Source organism: Andrena cerasifolii, chromosome 5 (genome assembly GCF_050908995.1).
Source record: "Andrena cerasifolii isolate SP2316 chromosome 5, iyAndCera1_principal, whole genome shotgun sequence".
NCBI classification, from domain to species: Eukaryota; Metazoa; Arthropoda; class Insecta; order Hymenoptera; family Andrenidae; genus Andrena; species Andrena cerasifolii.
In genome coordinates, this window is record NC_135122.1 from 10,701,090 (window position 1) to 10,717,915 (window position 16,826).

The 16,826-nt window shown below is 48.2% G+C and overlaps 1 protein-coding gene across 1 annotated transcript in view; it reads right to left on the reverse strand.

Annotated features, from left to right (window-relative positions):
- Positions 1-233: 233 nt before the first annotated feature.
- Positions 234-16,826, reverse strand: part of LOC143369251 (uncharacterized) — a 185,419-nt gene continuing 168,826 nt past the window's right edge. Inside the window, exons 10-11 of the mRNA XM_076812952.1 lie at positions 16,288-16,398; positions 234-7,178 (exon numbers count right to left, since the gene is read on the reverse strand). Coding sequence (XP_076669067.1) covers positions 16,298-16,398 — 101 coding nt within the window. The 3' untranslated portion in view covers positions 234-7,178; positions 16,288-16,297. The remainder of the gene's footprint in view (positions 7,179-16,287; positions 16,399-16,826) is intronic.

Sequence of the window (16,826 nt, forward strand, 5' to 3'; positions counted from 1 at the left end):
TATGGCCGCAGTTAAATTATTAAAGTGCACATTTACCTCGAGAGATCGATCTTGACGAGCTGTGCAGCATCTCATATCCATGGGAAACAGAAAGAATGCATCTTGAAAGAATAAAAATTAAATGAGGTTCTTAATAATCAGGAGGAGATTGTGAAAACTGGAAAGATGGGGCTAATATAAATGGATGATCACCCTCCGTATTGAGGAAACGTCCGCTGGAATGGTGCTTTCAATTCGTTTATTTAATAACTGACAGTTGCTTTACATATACAGCTTCGGATCAGACGCGTCCACTCGCTCCCATGATTGACTCCGTACTCTTTCACGCCACACTCGTTCGATCTTCATCCCCTAACCCGGTCGCGGACGCATCCAATTACTTCGTCGTAACGTTTTCTTCGTCATTTTTACAGCGGTGATGTCGATAAGTGCGAGGGACTTTAAGATATTATTTATCTTATCGTATCGTAGTACGGTTTTATATATAAACAGCTATACAACTTATTCGCTAGCTCGTAGTCGTTAAATCTCCCCTCTGTCCTGTGTTCGTTACTCTCTCGCGCGTTGCAGGCAGGCAACACTGATTTATATCGCTCATATCTGCTGATGAATGGCCCATCTTTGATATATCGTTGAAGAAGAATATTCGTGACTTCGCTTTCTATGATTCTGCAGCGAGTTTTGTAAAATTATTGCTTTCAAGAGAGGTGTATCACCTGATAATTATCTATCGTTTTATCGTCCCATTCAGATTCACTTTGATATCTGGATGCACCAAAGACAGGCTCACTCCGAAGAGCGTCCAAATTACAAATGGTAACAAGATTTAACAGTGATTAAATGGAAAATTACACGTTCCAGACACACACTCGATCCGAATCCGATAGAAAATTGTAGCATCCTCCCAGAGTCCCATTTCTCATCAAATATCCCAGTAAAGTTTCATGCAAATATTTTATTAAAAAGACGACCGAGTATCAGCCCGTAATTACTCCACCCTTAATGTTCCCAGAGACACAACGCGGTGCACACTAAACGACGCCTCTAATGTGGCCACCGTAACAGGGAGTTGTTAATTAACCATCTGGACGCATCTTCTGGCACAGCAAGTAAATACATTCGCGTAAATTAGAACACAGACACGCCACCCCCCCTCGTTGTGTTCCTGGGAACATCAGTTTAATCTACCAAACGATTGCGTCTGCGTTCCCACTGCTTCAACGTCCATCCCCCATAGCGTAGTGAGATTTGCACAGGGCACTACAACATCCCATGCGAAGCACGGCACTTTCCAGTACTGAGATACTGCCAAGTGCGAAACGAAGGAAACAGTGACAGCAGCAAGGAGTTCACTTCGTGGAACACGATACAAATGTCAAAATAACTTAGCACAGAAATCATTCCATTAAACTGTCCCCGCGCCACTTCAAACAAGGGACTCCTCTCGACTAAAAAATCCCTCTTCTATCAAACAAGGGCACACCTCAGTGATACCCACCCCCGTCCCCGTTTCCTGTCGCCAAAAATTTCCAATTACCTTTCGCTGCAGTCGAAGCCTAATGAAACGAGGAGCGCCCCGACGCGAGAAATTGGTGCCCCCCTAACGACCGAATTCTCGGCGCAAGAAGAGTGCATCCGAGGAATGCAACCGGTAGGAGGAAGATCGGCCCCGAACCGCGGCAAGAATTCGCGATTGCATCCGACCGAAAGGTGCTGCCGGATTGGCCGCGTCTATCGCATTATTGCGAATGCCGGTGGTAGTTTTCTATTCGAGGGTTCCGGAACGGCGCCTCGCTTGTTATTCTTTCGGCTGGGGCTTCGAATTGGAGGGGCTTTCGAGATAGAGCGAGGCGGAAGTCGTAACTTCGCGGGGATAAATCGCGAATTAATTTAACGATCGCGGGTGGGACAGCGTACACCGCTGTAATAACAGCAACGAAGCGATAAATAATTATTCCGTACCATAGCTTCCTTCCTCCTCGAATAACTCGCGTCCGAAGCGGAACGAAAAACGTGACTCTACCGGGGCCGCAGCGTCGGGGATTAAACGCTGCCGCACGGCGACCAAGCGATCGCGTGGAAATCGTCGGATATTTTCCAAAGCGAAGCGTGTGAATTCGCGACTGCGAGTGTCTCGATGCTACGGAGCAGAGACTCGAATTGGGAAATGCTAGGAAAGAAATAGAGTCGCACGGGCGCACAGATCAGATAGGATGGATGGATTTACCTGCGTGAACTGTTTGATACGACGATAAATGGCGAAAAAACTGGCGTTCTTTTTTCTTCCTCCGCGAGTGTGTGGCTGGCCTCTGTACGCGGGATAGCGGATTTTTTCGGAATTTTCAGGTGGTCCAGGAGAGGCCACGATCGTGTCACTCCGTTGACAGCGCAATTTCGCGAAAGCCTGACGCATGCATCACATGCGGCCGTGCGTTTTCTCGCCTGTGGAGGTGCCGTTTGAATTTTGAGCCCCGATTCGCCATTTGACATTAGTCCAGGGTGGAATGGAGATATTTCTTTTGACTCGGCCGATAGCACGTGCACGAAAAATATGGTGGGAAATGTGGGGAAAGCTGTCGAGGGAGGGACACGTTAAAATGTATTGTGACAGAGCCGAACACCCTCTGCATTTCTCTTACACGGCGCGTTCAAAGGGTCTTTAGAATTTTAGCCGGACGATTAATCTAGATCTATAGTGGTCCGCAATAAAACACCCTCCTGTAACTAAATAAAGGTGGCGTGCACGTCCGTTCGAAGATAACCGTTCCGACTTACACACCCTACCGCTGATTATTCATTGGAAAACAAAATTTATCCGGAAGCTGTGACACAGTTGCACAGATCTCGGCGCTGTTCTGTCCCGCGCTATGTTCCCTGTCGCATCGTGTTGCTGCATCGGAAACATAATCTCATTACGAGCACGACAAGCCCCGACAACTCGGATGGCCATCACGCCAGCCTGTTTAACAGGCACACGCCTCGCGCGCCCTTCATTTTTGCGCGCTATCGACGTTCCATTGCGCCCGACTGTTAAGCAGGATCGGTACTTCCCGCCAGTAAATAGGGAGGCAGCGACAAGTCACGAAAGCCTCTTCGAACGAATTGGAAAATAAGCGGAGTATCGAGCGTGTTTTCAGAGAGCCACGCTTAGAACGCCGTTCCCGCTCCGCGGAGAGGTATCTGCGTTTGATTGAGTATCTTTATTCGAACACGCGGAAGATATATGGGCCCTCGCGCGCGAATTTGCCATCCGAATGGAATAAACGTCACCAGCAAACCCCCCAAGGGACAAAATTTACATGCAGTAGTTGGGCGAAACTGCGTAAAACATTTTTTACCGCCGTGCCTCTCGAAAGCTCCTCAAAACAACACGGAACGTCTCCACGAACCCCAATGCCAGCATTTTATTCGCCCGACAAGCAATTCCACCGGCGCGAGCGTCTTAAACGAATGCCTGATCGATTAAAACTCGGATCGACCGTCGCTGCCCGGAGCGCGAAACAAGGTATTTCTAATAAAAAGTACCCGGCAAAGCGGCCCGACGAGAATTTCATCGAACTCCCAGAGACCGTTTCGGCGGGTCGCGATCAAAGGGTGGGGCTGGTTTATAACTGAGAGGGGTGGCGCGCTTATTAAAAACGTCAGGGATTAATGCTCGCCGAGGAAGATAAGCGGAGGTCGATAGACGCGAACGAGCTTGTTTTCCACGCGAAATAAGATATTACCGGCGTCAGGCGAATACCGATCGTGCCCAACAAGCCTCGACGTCTGTGCTTTGAAATCGGTGCCGCCTGCCTGCCTCTTCGTTTCTTATGAAACATTCATGGGGCAAAGCAATTCGTCCGTTTCGAGATGCTTCTCACCTCCCCCTCCCCCGTTACGCTCGCACGCCGGGGATCGTTCCTTTAGCGTCCACCGATCCGATCGATCTGGTCGATCGCGGCACTCGTCGCGTACTCTATCTACCGCCTCGTCGATATTTTATCATTTAAATGAGATAACAAGAAGGAACGCCATATTTACATATAAAAATATAATCTTATCGCGATCGATCGGGCCTATTTATAATATGTATATCGTGTGCGCGATAATTATGTATAGAATAAAATCTTCCCAATTTCAGAGGTCGCTCCACCTCGCCCTGATACCTTTCCGCGCGTCGCGTTATCATCGCTCACCGGACGCTGCGTACCAATGCGTTTATCCGCCTCTCCCTGTGTCGCGAGCAAGTAAAAAGAGGATCGTAGGAACAACGATTGAAAGTACCGTTGAACGCGATCGATGTCGCCGTAATCGGATGGAAGCTCCCGTCTCTGACGATTGATAAAGGAGGTCTGGTCTAAATTGATACGCTCTTAATTGCCTGGACGTATCCCTCTCCCGATATCGATCATTCTCTGCGAAAGGGAGTACTAAGGGGATACCTGGAGGGACACACGAATTAGTACCTCTGATAGGAAGTTAATCCTCTTCTAAGTGAAACGAGCGGATTTTTATATGAAAAATCGTTAAATTGCCTCTGAAAATTTTAACAGAACTTCGGTTTACTAAACGTAAAGCGCGATGATGTAAGAACCTTCTTAGATTCTACCTCTGTTTTTCTTGGAATTTTCAATTGAAACTGTCGCAGAGTTCTCCCTTTACACCGCCCCCGAGAGACGTATTCGTTACGAATTAAAGTGAAACGCCGAATTTCTGGGGATAGAGGGCGAAAAATTGTTGGGGAAGCGTGACACAACAAACGTACCTACGTTTTACCACCGTGGCTCCGGCGATGATTGAATTACTCTCGGAGAATATTGCACCGACCCTTGCCATCCTGAAGGTCGAGTGGAGGAGCACTTCTCCCTGGGAAATTGCGCGTTCTATTGCCTTGAACCTCGTCCTCGAGGGCCGCTGTTCCGTTGATCCCCGTCGCGGCAAACTGCGCGCGTTCTCTGTTGGCACTCCCGTCGCCCTTGTATCACGGATATTGAAAACGCTGGCGCGGTTTGAATACAGAGTGTCGCGATCATCAGGAGCCTCGAAAAACGGGCAAGAATTGGGGTAGATTTGTACGTTCCTGGAGCGTTCAATTTGGACCAGTCCCTTTCTTTCCTGTACGGGCCATGTCAAAGTAGCCCTGACGTAATCAACGCGGCAGTTCTCAGCTAAACTGCACGTACATCGATGATTCGGATCGACATAGTGTAAATAAAATTGAATCCCGGGAACTGTAGATACATACATGTACAGCGGAGAAGTTTTTTTTTTAAAGCTCGACGTTCCTCTAACTGTATTTCCTCCTTGTGGCATTCTTCGCATCGATTTTTTCGTACAATTCGACGTGAAATTTTATTGCGTATTATGTACCTACTGTACAATGGTTGGGATGTGACTTTGCAAACGTTACGGAAGAGTGGATTTCGATATTCTTCAGTTTAGTAAAAGAAGGCCGAAAGAGAGCTGGAATTAATACCTGGTTCTTCATGCACGTTTTGAATACACATCCTTGATCGAATAAGAGTGTATATAAAATAGGGAAGCTCGGAGATGGATCGGTGGTTCGTTGCTGCTCGTTTATGATATTTTCAAGCAAGGAATCGTGTCCCGTGAATAGGATTTCACGTTGATCGAGGTCCCGCAGCTTTCAAACGGACCGAATGCACCCTCTTTTCGTTCAAGCGAGTACCGTCTTTTCGAGCCACGCTCTCCGAGGAGTTCATCGTATAAAACCACCGCCAGTTCCTCGTGGCGATCGTCCTGTCTTTTCCGGCGTCAAACCAGGCCGCGATCTCTCTCTTTTCTTCCGCCTAGCTCGTGCCCCTCTAGGGCGCGGTGTAGCAAGTGGTATACAAATAATTCAACCTAGTATTTCGAGTAGAAATACCACGAGACTGAAAGTTCAAAGGCAGAACGAAGGGAAACGTTAAATCAGACAAGAATAGGAAAGGAGGGGAGGAAGGTGAGTAGACGGCAAGAAGTGAAAGGAAAGAGGAAATCGGGCAATAAATTTCCATCACCGTCCGATCTTTGGCCGAGTTGCGGAACCAGCAGCTACCATACGACAGGGAATAGTTGGAAAGAATCTCGGTATCTCGACTGATTAATTATACTCGCCCCACATTCTTCTCGGCGAGTTATTCGAATGCCAGTGTTGTCTCGCAGGATCTGGGTTAAACTGAAAGTTCTGGTACAGATCTAGCAGGGTACGAAGTGCCACTTCACCTACCAAGTGTTTCCCGCGTTGGTGCATCCGACAACTGCATTCCGAGGGCTCGGTATTCTCTAATATCGAGACACTGCTTAACGTTTAGATTAGACAAAGGGACAATCGAAATTGGAGGATCGACCTTCTTATCCTCTTTAAATCTATTCTCGCAGACTTCGAATTATTCTTTTCGACGCACCACGAATGCGGAGGAAATACAATTACAGCGTCAGGCAATCCATCGCACAACCAATAACCATAAAAAAAAAAACAGCACACACTTATAACGCAACGCCCAATCCTCCACTCAACACTCCCATTCCCCTAACACGCGATAAATCTCTGACCTCGCATCGATGCAACATCTCGAACTGCGTACCCACCCGTCTTCCACACCTTCCGTCGTTCAACACGCTCTTCAGCACACTCTTCCACGCACCGTACTTTTAATCGCGGATGTCCACTTGCCAGCACCCGCGAGATAGCCCCACCACCGCGACAACGAACACTAGGAATAATCTTGAAAGAATCGTCGCGCACTCTACAGCGTCCGCCTAAATTAGACTGTACAATAATGGCCCACTTTGTAACGGCGATATTGCCCCGGCGAAAAGGAGCGGGGCCCATCGAGGAGATCCCCTTCGACAACGCAAAAGCTGACCGGCGCCGTCGAAACGATCGCCGAGATCCGTCGAGGATTCGCTACTGATCAATCGAAGAGAGGATATTTAGTAAAGGTAAAAACGATTCACCGGCCCCCGTGCATGCGTGGCTGAGGATCGACCGGCCCGGGATGATCCACGATGGCGCCCGGTCGAACAGCCCGCGATCGCCGCGCGTCCCGTTAATCTCACCGAGTGCACGCTCCTGCACAGTTGCACCATTGCACCGCTCCACCGTTCCAGCTGTCCACGTGTGTCCCGCGATGTTCCGCGTCGCGAGATTGAATCCAGATTGCCGATGGACCCCTCGGCGCTGGTAAAACGGCCTGCAACAAATGAAACCGTCGCTTTGTGTACTTTCGCCGCGGATTCCGGGGGGTATAAATACAGCTGTCTGTGCTGCGACTCGCGCTGCGGGCATGCAGAGTTCGCTGCAGCTGAATACACGCTTGCAGAGTCTATTGACGTTGGGGGGATACCAGATCGGAACCCCAACTGGGATCTGTTGATTTCTAAATAATTTCCACGCAGAGAATTCCAATAACTCGGACACCCACCCCATTACGAGTCGAGCAAAGTCGATCCTGAAAGAGAAGCACCGAGGGCGCTGTCCGCCGGGAACAGTGCAATAAAGGCGAAACAACGTATTAACAGAGAAAATACAAGGGTGCAGAGATGAGATTTTTTTCTAGCGCCTATAGACCCCTTCGTTTCCACTCGACGGCTATTTGGAGGAGGGAACGACGTCCCAGGAAATAAGCGAGCCGTTCCAACGCAACGGAGTGCCCCCGGATCGTTGCCGGCCAAAAACACCGGGGGAAAGGAAGCCATCCCCTTCTTGGACGTGGCGAACGAGCATTTAACCGTTCGACGACTGCCGAAATGAAAAATTCAAAGCACCCGCTGGCCCGTCTCGAGGGCGTTGTTATGAATTTCGAGAGGCTTCGTTACAGCGAGACGTACGCACGCAGGTAGCCGTGTCTCGGTCCAATCTCCCGCAGAGATTGAAGCGTCGACCGGCAGGGCGGGAGGAATGTAACTTCGAATATGAATATATTGAACAGAAGCGCATCCGTGCACGCGCACACGCGCGCTTGGCGCGTACGTGCGTACGTGTGAATTCAAATGAGGCCGCGCGCGTGCCGATGTGTGGGTGTAATGGATATTTGGACAGATAGAGGTGTACGTCGCGCCGTGGAAGCCGTCGGATGAGTGCCACTACACAGTGTTTAAGTGTGTTCCATTTGAATATATTAATTATTCATTTTACACGCCGCGTTACCATCGCGCGCATCCCGCCCCTCCTGGTGCAACCCACCCTCCCATCAGCCAGGCTGGCGGGGGCATCGATTGCCTAAGTATTTCGGGCACGATCGAACCTCGATTCCGATTTATTACCTACCGACGCGTGGCCCGATACGTCGGTGTAATGAGAACACCGCGGATTCCAGGCTGCGCCGGATTATTGAATGCGTCATTAGTGGGGAATCGCGGGACAGTGTTGGGAACTCGATTATCCGCCGGCCTCGTTCACGGGCAACGGCACGAGTATACTAATTACAGCTGCCGGAGGAAAAGAAGCTGAAACGGTGTAACATGTCTGTTAATGGAGTCCGGGGTTCGTCGAGGTTACGCGAAACGAAAGCATTCGGCTGGATGGGTAGCGCGGGTGTTTAGATTCTTGGATCACTTAGCTGTAGCACGCTTAAGGGGAGGTGACAGGCTGAAAGTCGATTTTTTTTGTTTCATTTTTCGAATGTTCAAACTTTTAGGAATGCGTGTTTAAAAGGATTTGTTGAAATTCGTAAGATTCTCGAAGTTATAGGCATTTGAGTAGCGGCAAATGCATGGGTAACACCCGGCCGCTCGGCGCTCACGTAAAACTTTAAACGCGTTTTTCTCGAAACAGTGTTCCCAAAACGGTGGGACCTGTATCTCCAAAAGTTATTATCCGATTCGACTGAAACTTTTTTTATTTTGAAGAATATACTTCTGGCTAGGGGTGAAACCAGAAAAAATACAAAAATTGAAGATTTATAATTTTCAAAGGCGTTGAAAGTGTGAAAAATATAGGGAAAAAGTGATTTCAAACATCAAGTGTCGTTATTTTCTAAAAAAATGTTATTTTGTATTTTTTCTGGTACCCCCCCCCCCTAGCCAGAAGTATATTCTTCAAAATAAAAAGAGTTTCAGTCGAATCGGATAATAACTTTTGGGGATACAGGTCCCACCGATTTAAATCAATTTTTTGACGCCTTGACTTTAACGACTCCCCACTGCCGTCTGCAATGATTAATTGTAAAACAAAAAACATATTTCTATAACTTAAGACATCCTTAATACAATGCAAAAAGTCCCATTAAATTATATATAGTATTTTTCCTTTAATTAATTCCTAAAGATCACCTATTTTGGGGGGCTCTAGACGGAACCTCCCCTTAATAAAAGGACAGTACACGTTCAACGCTCCGCGCGTTTGGCGAAACAATATTGCCGAGTGTGCATCGAAATGCAGTTGCCAAATTGGAGCACTCTGCGCGCTATCGTAAACAATTCATCCCCCTGCCCCTTATTTTCTGAATATAACCGCGAGAATCGATACACGTCCTTCCTGAGCCCATCCACGGCGCTCATTTATCACCACGTCACCGTGGCAACCACGTATAAATCAAACGAAAGCCGCGCAACCCCTGGATGCACTTGAGCCCTGAATGCAACCACCTCTATTAAAGCCTAACGTTCGAACGTATCCGATTCTGGCGTGGCCAAACCACTGGGCAAGGGCCATTGTCTGGTCAGCGGTCGCGAGAACGACCCAATAAAACGATAATAAATTCCCGATTTCCAACGCGGCAGGGTCAGACGGAGTAGGAAAAAAAAACATCGGCCCGGAAATGCGAATCCTCCCCCGCGGCGAGAGGGCTCGCGTACTTTAATAGATATTTAAATTCCGCGGTCGGTGGAATGCAACGGGCGCGTGTTGCGGCCACCGGTCTCATCGGCTATCGATATTATTTCTGTTTGGGTCGCGGGTGCGCGAACAAACGCACTCGGGGAACGCGCGCGGCAACAGGAAGCCGAGGATCGTGTTGGCATTCACTGTCACGCGCTGTTCGGCTGATTCTCGCCCCGATGGAACTGATATTCCACTGGAGGGGCGCACCCGCGATTGTTTGGACGTCCCTGCCCGAAGGAAAGCAATTATTCGCCGCGGTGGGATTTAATTGTTTGCGAATACACCTATCGGGTCTCAATACGAGGGTCGGTTGATTAGCGGCGTAATTACAGCACGTCATTTTCGATAGATGCTAGAAGTCCAATTCGAGAAATTAGAAACTCGATCAACGTCGAATTTCACGGGAGGAGGGGGGCGAACTGTGTAGCACCGTGCACGGCGCAAAGGTATAATCGCCGCGCTCGCTGCAGACTCTGCAAACCCCGCGCCAGCGTGCCACGATTGCAGGGCTGACGGATGAAAAAAAATGGGGGTGGAAGAAAATTGAAAATTCGGAGTGGTTCACAGAGGAAGCCGGTGACGAAGATAAAACGCGATCGGACAATGGAATGCGTCGGTTATAACTCTTCCCGCGGAGATTTATGGTAGTTTGACGAGCGAGCGTCAAACTTCCCTTTTAAAAGCTGCCGAGCACGGTCGAGTATTCCTTAAATATTTATAACGCGCATGTAGATGCCGCGAAGTGGGTATCTCCATTTCGCTTTGCATATACTGCGCGGGTACAAAATTGTTTTAAATCGAAGCCCAACATACGCGACGCTCGCAGAAATTCCTGCGGTTTTTCCGCGAGAAATCGGAGCCAGTTTGTCAATTTGCGCGCATCCAGGATTTGCACGAAAATTTTTATGAACTGTAATTTGCTATTCAAACTTTCCGGTGGAACACGAGAATCGACAGGGACAATGCAACGCGTCTCTCCTGGCGAAATAAACAATTCTCTCCAGGGCCACGCGTTTGACCGTTCCTCGGTCGCGTTGGGTTTTGGAAATACCATAACTTCGAACTGGAGCCGCACATCAAGGAGCGTGTAAGAAGGAATCTTTGCGGAGCAAACTTCATGAAAGAAGCTACAAAGTTCTCGCACCGGGGAGGGGGGGGGGCAGACTTTTTCTTTCGAGGGAACTTCGAGAAACGCTAGTAACTCGAATCAGAAACCGTATCTCGACACAGGTACTCGAGCACATTTATTAGGCGCTAGATAGTTCGAAGTATCGCCCAGATATTTAAAACGGCGGGAGGGTTTGATTTCACCCCCGATAACTCCCTCTCCCAGGTTTCTATCGCTCGACGATCACGGTCCACCCGCACAACCGAGCATTACATAAATTTGGTCCCGCGAACGATACGCCACCGCCCCGCTTTATTTATATTTTCCTTCGAAACGTGATAAATCGCCGACGGGGATGATACGCGGCGATTCCGCGCGCCGCTCGACGCGGTTGCAGAATTAATGTGTCCGATGAATGCGCTTGTTGTTCCATCGATTCTCCATTTGCGGTCACTTTTTTGGACAACGGCCAGGGGTGGGTGGACCAAGCAGGAGGTGGAAGAAAGGAGTTCGGCACGCTCGAATGCGCGCGAAAAACGCCTGTTCGGTCAGCCGACGAATTCGTGGCCTCGTATTTACAGAGTCGATTAATTGCACTTGTGATATGTGCAGGAATAATTGATTCTGTTCTATATAGCAGCACGGTGCTTCGCAGAGTTACTTATAGGGCCAGTTTTCCGATGAAGCTTCCCTTTCTAATTGAATTTACGTTCGACAGTTTTAAACGTGTTGCAGAGATCGAAATGCCAGAAATCATTAGCGAGTCAGAAACAATAATGGGATATCGAACGCGAAATATTCTCGCCACGTCGTTAACGAAGGGGGATGTTTTCTTGAGCCACAGTGCTTCTGATCCCGTTACTGTTAGGCTGAGCCGAGTAGACAGCGCGAGGGGTAGTAGACCAGCCACAGGATTTAATGACGAATCCGCTTTGCGCACTTTCCCACGGGTAATTGGCACTGCGCCCCCGCGCCTAATTGACAGATTCATTCTGCGCCTTTATCGAGATTATGAGAAATTGACTGGAGGGAACAAGGGTTACAGTTAATGCCCGAGCCATTTGCCGCTGCTCCTTCCCCGATAAACGTATTAAAATCACAGTCAAACTTTCGAATCGAGCTGCCAGCGTCTAATTGAATCGTTCCCCAGACCCATCGCTAACTTTGGGCTCGATTCCTCCGCGGGGCTCTGCGATGCCCGACGAGACAGAAATCTCGATAATTAGAAGGCCCTTGGCTCTTTTAAAGATCGGCAGCTTAAAGTCCAAATGGTACATGGCGTTTTCGTTTCGAGAAGCTCCTGCGCTTTTACGCTGATCCTGTCGATCCAGTAAGTCAAAGTGTTTCCGGGATCGTTTAAAAGACTCGCGCGACTTGCAAGCTCGCGCTGCTGAATCCGCGTACGGTTTGGCCCCGACAAACAACGGATTTGAAAGAATATTTACGCGGGCTCGCGCGCCATCGGCCGAGGATTAAGGAATACATATTCGAGCGTTGAGAATCGACGGTGAACGATGAAAATTTATCAATTCGCTTTAAAGCCGGTCTGCGTCTCTCGAGATAGCACCGGCTCGCCTCGTAATTGGATTAAACCGATGAATCACGGTCGTTAAACTGTTTACGTGGCGGATCAGTGTTCTTCTGCATTCCTTCGTACCTTCGTTCCTTGTTCGGGTGCGTAATAACCGGGCTTTCCTCGCGGAACGGTAGATATTAAGCCTGATACACGCGACTTCTGTTCCGTATCTCGGTTCGATCTCTAGCCTCGACTACTAGTTGGGTCGTAAACGTCGTCGAGTAACGGAATTATATGACGACTATAGTTTATATTTTAACATCTAAAGCAACATCTCTTTTACGTACTTTGCGAACATCGACTTCAATGTGTCTCGAGAATATTGAAATGCCAGTCGATCCTGTTAGTATTCGATTTCCTGGACGACTGTATCCAATTCCTCTTGATTCTACAGTCGACCGACAAATTTCCGATTCCCTTTGCGCTTTACCCAGACGCACCGTAAATGAAAACTTTCTTCCACCCGCCAATATGGTTCGTTTACTCTAGTCATGGGAACGGGGAGCGGGAAACGCGACAAAGAGGATGTTCGGCGGTGTCACTGGCCCAGGGATGTTTTGCAATGAGGGATGAACGGACGCAACGTCATTGAGGACCGCGCAGTGATCTATGGTAACTGATAATGAAAGCACGGACGGCGAGATACCGCGGCGCAGGGGTGGCCATAAGCTATAGTTTCCGCGGCACCCGTCACGTGGCACCCCAGCTTCCTCCTCGGCTGCCATACCGAAATTACACTCTCACAATACGGGGATCGCCCGCGATAAAAGCTTGAATTATGAATATCGGTTAATTCACGGCCCCTATCGGCTCCGATACGCTTGCTCGCGGTATATTACCCGCGAATCGTGACATCGACTGTTCCATTGTGAAATGCGAACGAAAAATGGCCATCGAGTGACGCGATAATCGGCAGATAATGCGCCACGATAACTTTGACAATCCTATTTCTTAATTTCCACGTAGGATTAATGTATTATTATTATTATTATTATTACTGTTTATTTATATGAACGGGAAAACCCATAGAAATACAAAATGGGGTTACGAAAACTTAAATCACACAATTTACACCGATTAACGGTACGGAAGACGGTTCCGTAACTGTGTGCGCATTGAATCTAGTGAACAGGTAAATAGATCACAGTTTTCTAAAAATTCATTCGCACTCCACATGGCTCTATTCAATGGGTCAACTGCCCAACAATTATACACCGGCAACCTGGAATCGAAACCTGCTCTCAGCACTGCACATTTCGCTAAGTTCAGCGTCATTTTATAGCACGTATACCGTTGCTCTAAACTCCGCAAATCCGCCTGCAGTTTATCCGCATCCTGGATGTCATTCATCCTACTGAAGATTTTTAGGTCATCGGCGTATAACAAAAATTTAGAGTTGCGAAGGGCATGGCCCAGGTGGTTAATAAATATATTGAAGAGCAAAGGACCTAGATGTGTATGCGTGGTAATTTTTAGAAATTTTCCATCTTGATTTCACGTTTAAGATGACGTTTCTTTGTTATAGTCGCTGCAAGAGGGTTGTCCTGGCGCCATTTTCATTTGCACTGGAGTTTATCGAGACTGGGAACGACTTCGATTTTGAGAGAAATGGTATGGATCTGCGATTGAAATCCATTGTTCCGATCTCCAAGTAATCCAGACACGCTTTAGTTAGTAGAATTTATTCATTGGATAAGTTCCTAGTCACTTCCTGACGCTGTAGCCGCATTAGTGTTTTTACGCTTCGATAGAATTCTATTAAACGTGGACGCAGACATTTCCCAGCCACCCTTTTCGCTGAAGTTGTGTTTATTCCACCGGCTGGGGACCGTGGAACGTAAACCAGTGTAAAATCCAATTAAGTGGATTCAATCTCGTAACGGACCGTGATCAAGACTCGCGCTACCCGTTAAAATCATATCGATCCTTGCGGTTTATCCTTGCAGCTTTTTACGCGGACGCAAAGCAAACAGTAAAATTAATTTCCCTGTTTTCCTTTCAACCAGCGAGAAGCAAAAACCCGCGACAATTTTATTACTGAGTAATCCCTCAGCGGCGAGCGCGAAAGGACTTTCTATAAATGTTGATCGAGAAAATTTCATTCCTACGAACTTTAATCGAGGGAATTTAATTAACGGAGAAGCTTTGTTTGCAAGAAAAATCTTGCGTGCTCCTTTCCAATCCCGATTAATGATTCAGCGATTCGTGTTTAGGTTGTGCCCCAAGCGAATACGAAAATGAATGCCGCGCGGTGACGCGTGAGAGTCTCGAGGTAATTTGTTCTTCATTAAAGCGTCACGTTATTCTTCCGGTTTCAGGCGCGGCGACGGAAGCCCGTGCAAGATTTCGCATTAACCCGGAAACTAGACGCAACTTTCTTATGACTCGATGGGCTTTCGCGCGCCCGTCTGGAAACTCATCTAAAACTCGGATTAGGGTGTCCCGTTGAAAAAATAACAGAAAAAGTGTGCACAGAGAACGCGACAAGCTAGCGGAGCAGGAGGAAAGCGCAGAGCCGGGGCTCGGGAGCTTCGAATACCGAAGTGTCGTAGGACAAAAGGAGAGAAATATTTGTCGAACCGAGGGAACGAGGGCAAACTTCCACTGTGGTTATAATGGAAACACGAAATATATAAGGGGGAAGGTAAGATATGGGAGAAATTACTGGAATCACGGACGGAGAGGGGATCCGATGGAGAACAAAGTGGCGAGTCCAGTATGTAAAGATAAAGGGAGGTGAAATTGAACAGATCCCCGGACAGAAGGGTAGGTAAACCGAAAAGGGAGGTCATAAAATGGTAAAAACGGATGAGAGAGGGCTGGGAGGCGGGCAGAGGGAGCTGGCAAAAAAACGGGCAAAGAAAGGAAATGGAAACTGAGTTGCCAAGGGATCCCCAGATCCCAGAGAAACGAGCCAGGAAAAGCGCACCGGCCGGGGGAAAAAAAGCGCGGGGGGGAAATGAAGGAGAGCGCGGCGAGGAAAGTTGACGGAAATGAAGGACGAGAGGCGATGGGAAGGCAGCAAACGAGTTTCGATCGCAAACAGACGTATCGCGCGGAAAGAAAGGGACTCGGGTAGACAAGCTCAAGGGGATGAACAAAGAGATCCCACCGAGTAAGAGGCTGGACGACGAGAAGCGTTAAAAAAAATTCATTAAACGATAAATAGCGGAGGAGCTGCGATGACAAAGGGTCTGATGAAGTGAACGAGGGGAAGGAAGGGTGGACGGGGGACGATGACGATTGAGCGAGGGGTTGCCGAACTCGGGCAGGTTCGGAACGAGCCTCGAAGCGCGGGCGGGGATATCGAACGATTTAAGCGCTTTACGACGTCGCGGCGTTAATAATTACGGAAATCGGCGAAGTTCCAGCGGAAATCCCGACGGATGTAATAATACCTCGACCGCCGTCGCAATCATAGTTCGCGGGCGGTTTTATGCGAGCGCCAGCCTGGTCGCGGGGAGTTTGCACCGGAGCATTCACTGCGATTTCCAGCAAGACCCTGTCGTCGAATTCGACAGGATCTTCTTCGTTCGTGACGACGACTCCGGAGCGAAATTGAAATCTCACCGCAATTTCCGTGCTACCGAATTTCGAAGGGAACCACTTCGACACTCACTGACTAACCCCACAGCGTTCCACAATGACCTTGGCTTTTTCCGATAAAAGAAGCTTCTAACGAAATTATTTCGGTCTAACTGTTCTATCCTGTGGAGCACTCGAGTGCGCACAGCTCTCTGTTTGCGGTGGAGTTCTTCTATGTTAAATTAGTTCAAGCTGGAAGAATCGACTCACCTTAGTATTGTCATCTGGAGAATACGTAGCTCATCGTTAAGTGAATTAGCCACAGGTTGAGGAACGCTCTGGAGACACCATTCCCGTCGTGCACCGCGGCTGGCAGTTCTCCTGAAACGAGAGAATAGGAAAAACTGAATTCACTTGCTGCGTATCGGTCGTTCGTTGCGTCTATGTGGGAGAGCGAGCGACTGGCGGAATGAATCCTCTAGTAATTTAATTAATACTAACCGTATTCCCCATTTTCCTACGCAATACGTCTCCTCCGGTGTAGTCTGAGCGTAGTGTTCCTGATTTCTCTATATTTTTTGTTTCTCGAGAAATCAGAAATGAGATCATATTTCTTGAGAATTCTCGAGAATTCTCGAGAAACTGAATAAAATATTGGAAAAATTATATTTTTGGAATAATGTTGATAATATAATAATGTTGACCACAGCTGTGCTTACATCGCCTGCCCCTGCTTTACCAATGTCTCCGCAAGAGAATCATACCATCTTCCAACGATAACAAATCGCAGATGTACCTACTGGAACCAA